The sequence below is a fragment of the Chiloscyllium punctatum genome, chromosome 50 (assembly GCF_047496795.1).
Source record: "Chiloscyllium punctatum isolate Juve2018m chromosome 50, sChiPun1.3, whole genome shotgun sequence".
NCBI lineage: Eukaryota > Metazoa > Chordata > Chondrichthyes > Orectolobiformes > Hemiscylliidae > Chiloscyllium > Chiloscyllium punctatum.
The window spans coordinates 28301513-28314063 of NC_092788.1; the positions used below are offsets into that span (position 1 = coordinate 28301513).

Here is a 12551-nt window from a genome sequence, read left to right on the forward strand (position 1 = left end):
AACTTGGTGTCAGCAGAAGCTCTGATTCAGATCTAATGTGCCATCTGTGGCCACAGGGACATCAGTCATGTTTTCAGAGGCTGTTTTGTTTGATGTGATCTCAGACATTGTGGAGGTCCAACTCCTGCTCACGAAGACATCAAAGCTTCCCTGAACCCATTCGTCCGCCCACGTTTGCTTTCTGTTTAACCCCCCCCCCATTTCCCTGCTCCAACCTCTTTTTTTTCCCCCCCCACCCCCCAACAACAAAACCTCCAAAATGTCTCATGTTCTTGTTGGACCTTTCAGAAGCGGAAATGGACGCCGCGAGCAGCACTGTTGAAGCGTCAGCTCAGGGGTTTTTGGAGGGGATTAGCCTGGATGGGGACACTCTCGCACCGATGGAAACAGACGAGCCCAGCACCTCCGACGCCAAAGGGAAGTCCAAGATCTCACCAGCCATGGCTGCACGGATCAAGCAGATCAAACCCTTGCTCTCGGGTGAGTCGCTTCCAATGAATTTTAGGTGGCACAGTGGTTAGCACTGCTGCCTCACAGTGCCAGAGACCTGGGTTCAATTCCCGCCTCAGGTGACTGTCTGTGTGGAGTTTGCACGTTCTCCCCGTGTCTGCGTGGGTTTCCTCCGGGTGCTCCGGTTTCCTCCCACAGTCCAAAGATGTGCAGGTCAGGTGAATTGACCATGCTAAATTGCCCGTAGTGTTAGGTAAGGGGTAAATGTAGGGGTATGGGTGGGTTGCGCTTCGGTGGGGTGGTGTGGACTTGGGCCTGTTTCCACACTGTAAGTAATCTAATCTTTAATCTAAATTGTGCCAGAATTGTGGGCGGCACAGTGGTTAGCACTGCTGCTTCACAGCGCCAGAGACCCGGGTTCAATTTTGCACATTCTCCCTGTGTCTGCGTGGGTTTGCTCCGGTTTCCTCCCACAGTCCAAAAATGTGCAGGTTAGGTGAATTGGCCATGGGAAATTGCCCGTAGTGTTAGGTGAATGTAGGGGAATGGGTCTAGGTGGGTTGTGCTTTGGCGGGTCAGTGTGGACCTGTTGGGCCGAAGGGCCTGTTTCCACAATGTAAGTAATCTAATCAATTGTTCCAGTGTTAGTGGGTGAAGCAGCTCTGGATGCTGGCAGGCCCTGTCATACACCCTCCGACATGGCCACTGTGCAGCGATTTCACCAACATCACCTAATGAAGGTGAACACACTGCTGTCGCTCATTGTACATCCTCTTGGGGCTGTTCCAGAGCGACACTGGCCAATGGTCAAACACTGACAGCACTTGGCCCAGCAGACCCATAGACCCTTGGGCCTGTGGCAGCTTTACCTCTGCCACTCTGGGGATTGGTTTCACTCTCTATAATGATTGTTTCCCTTCCTGGCTGTAACCTTCCAACTGGGGCTTTATTGTAACCCACAGCGTCCTCGCGGCTCGGTAGGGCACTGGCCGAGCTCTTTGGCTTGTTGGTCAAGCTGTGCGTCGGATCGCCCGTGCGGCAGAGACGGAGTCACCACCCCGCCAGCACCACCACCGCGCCCACCCCGGCGGCACGAGGGACAGCGTCCGCACTCACCAAGCTCCTGACCAAAGGGCTGTCATGGCAGCCACCACCGTACACACCGACCCCTCGGTTCAGGTAGGTTCCACCCGGTCTGCCCTCCACCTTCCGTCGCTGGAACCGTGTGCTTGGACATGGCAGCCTCATGTCGGGGATGGGGAATGGGGAAAGGTCGCTCACCTTGGCAAGCCTGTTCAGTGAGGTTGTGGCTGTGCTGCTCCCTACCTAGCAAGCACTCAAACTGAAAACTCTCCCCCGCAATATAAGATGAGTTGGCCTGGAAGCTACTTGTCATTTATGGTCGGCAGTTCCGCACTTGACCCACCCTTGAATGGTTGGGGATGGCGCAGAGGCTCAGTGGTTAGCACTACTGCCTCAGAGTGCCAGGGACCTGGGTTCAATTTCACCCTCAAGTGTTTGTCTGTGTGGAGTATGCACATTCTCCCTGTGTCTGTATGGATTTTCTGCAGGTGCTCTGGTCTCCTCCCATAATCCATAGGTGTGCAGGTTAGGGTGGGTTGGCCGTGCAGGCTGGGCAGATTGGCCATGGGAAATGCAGGGTTACAAGGATAGGGAGGGGGAGGGGAGGATGATGTTTGGAGGGGTGGTGTGGATTTGATGGGCTGAAAGGCCTGCGTCCACACTGTCGGGATTTGATGGATCTCTTCGCTTCTCTCATGCATGACCTTGTCGTGTGCCCTACTTCAAGTTTTTTCTTTCCCTCACTTCTCCCAGCTATTTCCTTCGAGTTCAGAAAGTAGTCATTGCCCTCCTTCGTCTGGGGCAAAGAGCAGGGCATAGGTTTTGTTTTCTGGTTCTTTGTTCATATGATACAGGCAACATTTGCCTCCCATCCCTAATAAAATGGTGGTTTGCCGGGTTCAGTTGAGAGGGTGGTTCAGAACCTACCTCGTGGTGGGGAGCAGAGTCACGGGTAGGCCCAGACTAGGTGAGGGTGGGGGGGGCAGATTTGCATCCCTAAAGGAATTCAGTTAGGCGGGTGGACTTTTGCACTGAGTGATGATGGCGTTAGCTTTATAATCCCAACGCCTTCCATGGGTTAAATGATTGATTTTGCCCACTCTGGTTGTACAGTGGCTGTCTCTTGTAGCATTGAGGCCTCTCTAATCCCTTGTGGAACTTCCTGGCCTAACTGATTGCTCTCTGAGACCCGATCACTGCTGCTGCAGAAGAGAAACATAGCCATGCTAGCGTTGGTTATTGGTTTTGTGGAAAGCCGGTTTTGTTTTTTTTATCAAATTTGAAGGAGCAGGAGAAGTGCACTCTGATGGACATCTGTGTTTCAGAGGCCATAGCGTCCCCTGCCTGTTTGCCTGACCCCACTTTTAAATAAAACACAGCTGAAGCCATCACCACCCCACTCTCTCTCTTCCTGGCAAACCACGATGAAATGCCTTCAATCCTTCCTCTGGGCTCACCATGAGGTGTTAAAATGGGACGATGCCAGCCAGTGGTTTGGAAAGCAATAGTATTAACTGTCCTTTGGCACCCTGGTACCATTTTGACAGATCCCAAGCTCTACGCTGGATGTGGAGCATAAAGCACTGTGATAGAACCGTGCAGCACAGAAGAGGCCCTTCGGCCCATTGTGTCCGTGCTAATCCCACTTTGGCCCATGTTGTTTGAATGTTTTGGCATTTCGAGCGCTGATCCACGTGCCTTTTCGTTTCGTGGGAAAGGTGGTGAGGGGTTTCCACCTCGACTACCAATCACCAAAGGGTTGTTGCTCCCTGGGTGTCATTTTACAGCCACCTTCTCTTCAGTTAATTGTATGTCATCGCTACGTACTACTCAGGAACTACAGGTGAAGTGCACCCACAGCCACTGAGATTTCTTTGTAGCTGGGGTCGGGGAAGCCTCTGAGAAACCACCTTACCAACCTTGGGTTGGTCCTGCGAACCTAGAACCATCCTTTCCACTGCCAGCTGAATACATTTTTAGTCTCGAGTCAGAGATGATTTAACCCCAAGAATTGGTTCTCCGTGGGAACGGCCCTCTACCCCAAAGTGCTGCAGAAGCTCAGTCTTTGAGTACGCTCAGAGACTGATAGATTTCTGTCGACTGATGGGTTATGGGGGTGGGAATGACCGAAAAGCATTGAAGTGTTTGATCAGCCACGATTTGTGTTGTACAGGCTCAGTGGGGCTGAATGGCCGACCCCAGTTCCTAACCCTACATCCTAGGAGGTTGCAACAATTCAGAATCCTATTGAGTTAGCTGTGAGATTTTTCGCCCCATTCTGACAATCCGTGTCTTAAGTCGTGCGCACTGCCGTAGGATTCAATTTGTTTCTCTTCTTGTTTATCCGGTGCTGTCAGGTTGACGTTCTTCATTTGTTCAGTGGGCTTCACGTCGCCCATGCTGTTTGACGAGAGGAAGTACCCTTACCACTTAATGCTGCAGAAATTCCTGTGCTCTGGAGGACACGACGCCCTGTTTGAGTGAGTAACCCTGTGGGGGGGGGGACAGCCAGCTGAGTTCACTGAGTGTCGGGAGTGTCATTTGAAACTGAAAAGTGGAGGCCTTGTGAGCATCTGAGTCTGACAGGAGCAGGAGAGTCCGCTCCAGTGTAAATCTGTGTTTCAGGGAGCAATAGCGTCCCCTGTCTGTTTGCCCACAGTAAACTCAGTGGCTACTCAGTGTGATTGGTGGGTGCAGTGCTTTGTTGTGACTGGGTGCCTGACTCTTGAGGCTCTGAACACTCTCTCTCTTCCTGCCAGGACCTTCAACTGGGCACTCTCGATGGGCGGGAAAGTGCCGATCACCGAAGGCCTGGAGCACACCGAGCTTCCGGATGGCACAGGCGAGTTCCTCGATGCTTGGCTCATGCTGGTGGAGAAGATGGTAAATCCGACGACCGTCCTGGAGTCTCCGCACTCGTTGCCGGCCAAGCCACCTGGAGGCCAGAGCATCCCGCAGTTCAGCGCGCTGAGGTTCCTGGTGGTTACCCAGAAGGTAAGCTTCACCCCTCCCCTTGGGCTGGTGCAGAATCCTGCAGTGGGACAAGGTAGGAGAAGGCCTTCCTACCCATCTTGTCTGTGCTAGACCTTTTTGAAGCAGCAATCCAACTAGTCTCGTTCGCCGGCCCCCAGAGCAGCCCACCAGCACTTTTCCCCTTGAAATATTTATCCAATTCACCCCTGCTTTTAATATTTCCTGTTGAATTTGTTTACTTAGACCCTGCATGGAGCATGCTGCAGATCATAACTCATCGCATTCATTTTCCTTCTTTCCCGTCTGGTTCCTTTCCATTTTTTTTCAAGAAAAAACCCACAACAGCTTTTGGCAAGTTGAATGGACTGCGCCAACTCTTCCTCCTCAATCCCGTGTCTCTACAGGAGACTGGATCTAAGCTTGTGATACCCTACCCTGCAGTTAGTCATGGAGTCATAATGTCAAAGAGATGTACAGCACAGAAGGGACACCCTTCAGTCCAACTTGTCCAGGCTGTCCAAATGTCCTAAATTAATCCAGTCCCACTGATGGAGTCAAAGAGAGTACAGCATGGAAACACCAGCATTTGGCCCATATCCCCCTCAATCCTTCCTATTCATGGCCCCATCCAATTGCAGCAGCCTCTACCATTGGCAACTTGTTCCATTCATGCATCACTCTCTACATAAGAGGTTTTCCCTGAGGTGTCTTTTAAATCTTTCCTCGTCTCACCATAAACCTATTCCCTCTGGTTTTGGACTCCCCTACGCTAGGGGGGGGGGAAGGTCTTGTCTGTTCACCCTATCCGTGTCCCTGATGATTTTGTAAACCTATATGAGGTCACCCCTTAGCCTCCAACGCTGCAGGGAAAATAGCCCCAGCCTATACAACCTCTCCCTATAGCTCGAACCCTACTCTTCTGGCTCACTTGTATAAGGCCCGATTGTGGCAATTGTCTGTATGTACTCCCATCTCTCTGCCTGACCCCTCCACCCCACTGCATATACTTTGTCTTGCTCCCCTTCTCCTGCACTTTGTGCCTCCCCCCTCTCTTGTTCTTTGTGCTTCTGCCCCTCACTTTTGCACATTATGCCTCCATCTCTACCTTTGTGCTGTCTTGCCCCTCTCTGTATATCGCATTCTGTTAGCGCCTGCCCCCTCACTGTCTTTTGTGCTGTTCCTCCGTCACGCTGTTCTCTGAACTGTTTTCCCAGGCGGCCTTCAACTGCATCAGGAACCTGTGGAACCGCAAGCCGCTGAAGGTATACGGCGGCCGCATGGCTGAGTCGATGCTGGCGATCCTGTGCCACATCCTGCGGGGCGAGCCAGTGATCCGGGAGCGCCTGTCCAAGGATAAAGAGGGCAGCAGGACAGAGGAGGAAGGGCCTCAGGAGGAAGGCACGGCGCCAAGGCGTGAGCCGCAAGTGAACCAGCAGCAGCTTCAGCAAGTGAGCACCGGCCGGGGAATGGACTGCACTTACTGCTTCCAGCACCGGCTGGATTGGGGGAGGGAAAGGAAATGGGACAGCACAATGCCTCAGTGGTTAGCACTGCTGCCTCGCAGTGCCAGAGACCCAGGTTTGATCCCACCCTCGGGTCACCTGTTTGTTTACGTATGGTTAGCATACTCTCTCCCCTTGTCTGTGTAAAGTTAAAAATCACACAATACCAGGTTATAGTCCAACAGGTTTAATTGGAAGCACTAGCTTTTGGAGCGACGCTCCTTCATCAGGTGATTGTGGAGGGCTCAATCATAACACAGAATTTAGAGCAAAAATTTGCAGTGTGATGTAACTGAAATTATACATTGAAAAATTGATTGTCTGTTAAGCCTTTCATCTGTTAGAATACAGTGATAGTTTCACTTCTTTCACGTGTAAATCACAAAACCCTTTTTGTAAAGTTGCATTCTAGGGTTAGCTGTTAACAATGGTGATAGCTAGACAATATGTTGAAGGTGTTGGCCCCCTGTGTTCTCTGTCTATGACCTGATGTTTAGATTGATTCTAATCTAAAAAGTGAGATAACAGAGTTTTACATAAATTCATGCAGTTTTTGAGCTCAGAGTTCTACATGAATGTTTGCAGTTTTTGAGCAAAGTGCAATGTAACTCTGCAAGTACAAATTCACCTCTCACATATGTGTGTGTATGTGGGTCTTTGTCTGTGTGTGTGTGTCTGGGGTGGGGGTTGTGAGTGTGAGAAAGTGTGTGTATGTGTGTAGTGAGTGCAGAGTGTCTTAGGTCTGTGAGGGGGTGCATGGTTGAGTGTGGGAGTGTGTGTGTCTATAAGGGTGTCTGTGTGTACCTGTGTGTGTGTGTGTGTATAGTGCAATGGTGATCACCTGTAATGTGCCATGAACCCAAGGTCCCAGTTGAGGCCCTCCCTATGGGTACCGAACTTGGCTATCAGCCTCTGCTCGGCCACTTTCCTCTGCTGCCTGTCCTGAAGTCCACCTTGGAGGATGGTCACCCGAAGGTCCGAGGCTGAATGTCCTGGACCACTGAAGTGGAGTTACATTGTACTCTGCTCAAAAACTGCAAACATTCATGTAGAACTCTGAGCTCAAAAACTGCATGAATTTATGTAAAACTCTGTTATCTCACTTTTTAGATGAGAATCAATCTAAACATCAGGTCATAGACAGAGAACACAGGGGGCTAACACCTTCAACATATTGTCTAGCTATCACCATTGTTAACAGCTAACCAGAGAATGCAACTTTTTAAAAAAAGGTTTTGTGATTTACACGTGAAAGAAGTGAAACTATCACTGTATTCTAACAGATGAAAGGCTTAACAGACAATCAATTTTTCAATGTATAATTTCAGTTACATTACACTGTAAATTTTTGCTATAAATTCTGTGTTAGGATTAAGGCCTCCACTATCACCTGATGAAGGAGCATCGCTCCGAAAGCTAGTGTGCTTCCAATTAAACCTGTTGTACTATAACCTGGTATTGTGATTTTTAACTTTATACACCACAGTCCAACACCGGCATCTCCAAATCATGTCTGTGTAGGTTTCCTCAGTGCGCTCTGGGTCCCGACCACAGATGTGCAGGTTAGGGTGGATTGGCCGTGCTAAATTGTCCCCGTAGTGCCCAGGAATGTGCAGGTTAGGGTGGATTGGCCATGCTAAATTGTCCCTGTTGTGCCCAGGGATGTGCAGGTTAGGGCAGATTGACCAATTGGCCGCTTGGTGGTTTTGCACTCTGCATAAGCACCAGTGACCTGGCTTCAAATCCAGCATCTGACGACAGTCTGTGTGGAGTTTGCACATTGTCTCCAGGTGCTCTGGTTTCCTCCTGCAATCTAGAGCTGTGCAGATTAGGTGAATTGGCTGTGCTAAATTGACCATCGTGTTCAGGGATGTAGGTTAGGTGCATTAGTCAGGTGTGCTTATAGGATAATAGGGTACGGGAGTGGAATTGTGGGGGCTTTTTGGGCCGAAGGGCCTGATTCCATATTGTAGAAATTCTATGCTCCTATGTCCAGGAAAGTGCAGATTAGGGTGGATTGGGCATGCTAAATTGCACCATAGTCTCCAGGGATGGGCAGGTTAGGTGGATTAACCATGGGAAATGCAGGATTACAAGGATCGGTGAGGATGGTGAGTCTGGGTGTGATGTTTTTCAGAGGAGCAGTGTAGACTAGATGGGCTGAATGGCTTGCTTCAATACTGTCAGGGTTCTGTAGATTAGAAACCAGAGGACTGACGCATTCAGTAAGTTTGTGTCCCCTGGTAGTCACTGGGAATTTCAAAACCATGGAGATTTCTTGGGTAAAGTATATGTAGGTTTGTGGGTGCCATCAGCTGAAATTTCACCTCTTTCCCCCCACCCTCCCCTCACCCACACCCTCACAGGCACGTGCACCCTTGCACGCATTCACACAGACACTCATCTTGAACTTTTACTGTAATTCAAATTGGTTCTTTTTGACTGTTTGGAGTCTTTTAATAAGCCTTTCTCTTGGCCACGCCCTTTTGGCCAGAAGCGCACTGGCACCTGCCTTGGTACCTGCCAGCCTTTGCCTTAGCTAAAACTGCTGAGGGTAAAGCCACTGGCATTGCCTGATGTGGCTGCTGTGGGTTCCTGACAGATGAATGGAAAGTGCTGAGGTTGCAGCCTCGTGTCCCAGTCCCGTCACTAGCCCAAGGCGCTGCTGCCCGAGCATGAGACGTTCCCAATTGCCCCTTTATTCGCTTGTGGGCACTGTGTAAATGTAGTGTGGTTGGCAGATGCCCCATTCTGGTTAGGTAGGCATGTTAGCAGGGCAACACCCCGACTGACAAATCACCGGTTCCACCCGTGGTTCCTTCCAGTGCTTACCCTCTCTGAGAAGCTGGATGAGGACCAAAGCCCCCAATTGTTTAGTGTCGTGAGATGGAAACCCAGCGGCAGTGGCGTGGGAACTTGGGTGGTGTGGTGTGGTGCTGAGCGTGGCGCGGAGCCCACTGTGCTCTTGTCAGTTACGGCCTTGTCACGTTTTGGTTACCCAGCACAATGTGGCGTGTTCCTGTGTTTGGTTGCAAACTCCAGAGTGAATTGTTTCCTTGCTTTTCAGCTGATGGACATGGGTTTCACGAGGGAGCACGCCATGGAGGCCTTGCTGAACACAAGCAGCATGGAGCAGGCAACAGAGTACCTGTTAACGCACCCTCCGCCACTTCTGGGAGGAGCTGTACGCGTGAGGGCACGTAACAGTCTATTCATGCACTTCACGGGAGGGGGAGGGGAGTGGGTTGTGGAGAATAGATATCTCGGACTGGAATCTAATCGATGGATTGGGGGTGGTTTATACACAGAATAACAGATACCCCGGGAGGGAGTTACAGACTGGAATCTAATCGGGGGGGGGGGGGGGGGGGTGGGGGGCGCGGGGGGAATGTTAAACAGAATAACAGATATCTGGGAGTGAGTTACAGACTGGAATCTAATCGAGGAGGTTTATATACAGAATAACAGATCTAGGAGGTGGGGGAGGTCTGTGAAAGGATGTGATGGATGCAGGTTTATGTATTATAAATCTGAGTGTTACTCAGTGGAAGGCTGGTGAGCTTGACATTGTCCTTGTAACTCCCGGGTACGCATCATATTCAGAATTGCCACTTCCGTGCAGCGATTTATTCCTTCTCAAAGCTGTAAGGAACTGTGCTGCTGGCCCTGTGCTCCGTATCGCATCTATTTCTGTAGGGTCCTAGCTTAAACGAGGAATCTGTGTATGGTGTGACTTGGAAAGATGTTTCTTCCTGTCTGAGAGTGTGTGACTAAATCTTTGCAGGAGCTCAGTATGTCTGAAGAGGATCAGATGATGAGGGCAATAGCCATGTCCCTGGGGCAAGATATTCCCATGGACCAGAGTACAGAGTCACCAGAGGTAAGGGATTTTTAAAAGAATCAGGTGTTCCCCTCTGTTCTGTATTGTCTCTCTTCCATTTCTCCACGGGATATGCACACCCCTAATTTCCTGTGAGTGAGCGTCTCGCTCGGGCCCATTTCAAAGGATCACCCGCATTTGTCCTGGGTCTGGAGTCACGTTTAGGCTGGACCAGATCAGGGTAGTAGATTTCCTTCACTAAAAGATGGGGGTGGCACGCTGACCCAGTGCTTAGCACTGCTTCCTCACAGCGCCAGGTACCTGGGTTCAATTCCAGCCTCGGGCGACTGTCTCTATGGAGTTTGCACGTTCTCCCAGTGTCTGTGTGGGTTTCATCTGGGTGTTCAGGTTTCCTCCCCAGTCCAGGGATGTACAGGTAGGGTGGATTGGCCGTGCTAAATTGTCCCCGTAGTGCCCAGGGATGTACAGGTTAGGGTGGATTGGACATGCTAAATTGTCCCATAGTGCCCAGGGATGTGCAGGTTAGGGTGGATAGGCCGTGCTAAATTGTCCCCGTAGTGCCCAGGGATGTACAGGTTAGGGTGGGATTGGCCGTGCTAAATTGTCCCCGTAGTGCCCAGGGATGTGCAGGTTAGGGTGGATTGGCCGTGCTAAATTGTCCCCGTAGTGCCCAGGGATGTGCAGGTTAGGGTGGATTGGCCGTGCTAAATTGTCCCCGTAGTGCCCAGGGATGTACAGGTTAGGGTGGATTGGCCGTGCTAAATTGTCCCCGTAGTGCCCAGGGATGTGCAGGTTAGGGTGGATTGGCCGTGCTAAATTGTCCCCGTAGTGCCCAGGGATGTGCAGGTTAGGGTGGATTGGCCGTGCTAAATTGTCCCCGTAGTGCCCAGGGATGTGCAGGTTAGGGTGGATTGGCCGTGCTAAATTGTCCCCGTAGTGCCCAGGGATGTGCAGGTTAGGGTGGATTGGCCGTGCTAAATTGTCCCTGTAGTGCCCAGGGATGTGCAGGTTAGGGTGGATTGGCCGTGCTAAATTGTCCCATAGTGCCCAGGGATGTGCAGGTTAGGGTGGATTGGCCTTGGGAAGTGCAGGATTCCAGGGAAGGGGGGTGGGTCTGGGTAGGATGCCGTTCACAGGATTGATATTGACTCGATGGGCCGAATGGCCTGCCTCCACACTGTGTAGGGATTTTATGAAAGGCCGTTACTGAACCAGAAATGGTTTTTCCAACAAATAAAGATGGTTGTCATGGTCACCATCAGCAAGACTGTCCTTCAGTTTTGGTTTTTCTTAAGTTAATGTAAATTGCACCAGCTGCTGACATGCGGATTTAAACCTGTGCTCCCCCCAGCTCGGGACTTCAGTATTACAGTGCAGGGTGACATTCAGCCCATCGCCCTTGTGCTGCCCTCTTCAACAACACTCACCTGCCCCAGCGCAATTGTGAATGGCTCCACTTCAAGCATTTACCCGATTCTCCTTTCAAACGTTGCTGTTGTATTTCCTCCCACCCCTTGGCAGCGCAATTCAGACCACTGTGTCTCAGTTTAACCCCGGTATTGTGGGAGTGGCACAGCGTGGGTTAAACCGGATGTATATCTCGCGTTGCCTTTTTGGTTTCCTGGGTGGCAGTTACCTCCTGGTTCTGACCGCGCCCGTCGTCCTCCGTTTTTTGCCAGGAAGCGGCCCGCCGTAAGGAGGAAGAGGAGCGGAAGGCCCGCGAGAAGCAGGAGGAGGAGGAGGTGAAGAGCCTGGAGAGATATCAGGACGTGGCACCCCTGGAGCCTGACGAGTTGAACACCTTCACGGAGAAGATGCTGCCCGGCTGCTTCCACCTGCTGGATGAGTTACCGGACACGGTGTACCGGGTTTGTGACCTGATCATGACTGCTGTCAAACGCAACGGGGCTGACTACAGGGACCTGATCCTGAAGCAGGTGGTTGAGCAGGTGAGGGACCTGTTCTAAGCTTATGTTGGCGGACACATGCGTTTTTTTTTGCCTTAACATTTAGAAGTGTCGATTATGTTTGCTGTTTAAATCCTTGTTGACTATCTGCTTTCGTTTTTCCAAGTGTAGGAGGTTCACTGAGAATCGCAGGATGTTACCTTGCACTTGTCCACCGAAACTTTAAGCAGACTGTCTTAAAAGAGAATATTTTGTGGAGCACTTTGGGGCCTCCGTGGGGTTTAAGATCAGGAATAGGCCATTTGGCCCTGCTCCACCATTCAACAAGATCGCAGCTGACCGGCTGTGCTTTTCCAGCACCATTCTAATCTGGACTTTAAAATCACAGCTGATCCGATTGCAGCCTCAACTCCACATTCTCATCACCGCTCCCCCACCCAAAATCTGTCCAGCTCCAGCCTCAAATGACCCAGTCTCTGACATTCCCAGGGGAGAGAATGCCAACTGCATTCAAAGCCATAGGAGGAGAAAAATCCTCCTCATCTGCATCTTAAACAGGAGACCCGTCATTTTTTCAAGCGCCTCCCCTGGTCCCAGCCTGTCCCACAAGGTGGGGGGGGGCGGGGGGATGTCTTCCATTCAGCCTCTACCCTATCAGCTCCCTTCAGGATCTCTATTGGTTCCAGTATGAAGTAGCTAGCTACCAGCCAAAGCCTGTGGTCACAATGACTGGACTATGTTTCCATTGAGGTTTACTGTTCCGACTGCTTGCAGACACTTTCATTGTTCAATGCT

At 50.9% G+C, this 12551-nt stretch overlaps 1 protein-coding gene across 11 annotated transcripts in view; it reads left to right on the forward strand.

Moving 5' to 3' along the window:
• Positions 1 to 12551, forward strand: part of huwe1 (HECT, UBA and WWE domain containing E3 ubiquitin protein ligase 1) — a 205966-nt gene that overhangs the window by 104307 nt on the left and 89108 nt on the right. For all 11 annotated transcript variants that reach the window (XM_072566522.1, XM_072566526.1, XM_072566525.1 and 8 more), the window contains 8 exons: positions 289 to 480; positions 1413 to 1629; positions 3891 to 4013; positions 4293 to 4527; positions 5721 to 5954; positions 9076 to 9204; positions 9793 to 9888; positions 11529 to 11798. In XM_072566522.1, coding sequence (XP_072422623.1) covers positions 289 to 480; positions 1413 to 1629; positions 3891 to 4013; positions 4293 to 4527; positions 5721 to 5954; positions 9076 to 9204; positions 9793 to 9888; positions 11529 to 11798 — 1496 coding nt within the window. The remainder of the gene's footprint in view (positions 1 to 288; positions 481 to 1412; positions 1630 to 3890; positions 4014 to 4292; positions 4528 to 5720; positions 5955 to 9075; positions 9205 to 9792; positions 9889 to 11528; positions 11799 to 12551) is intronic.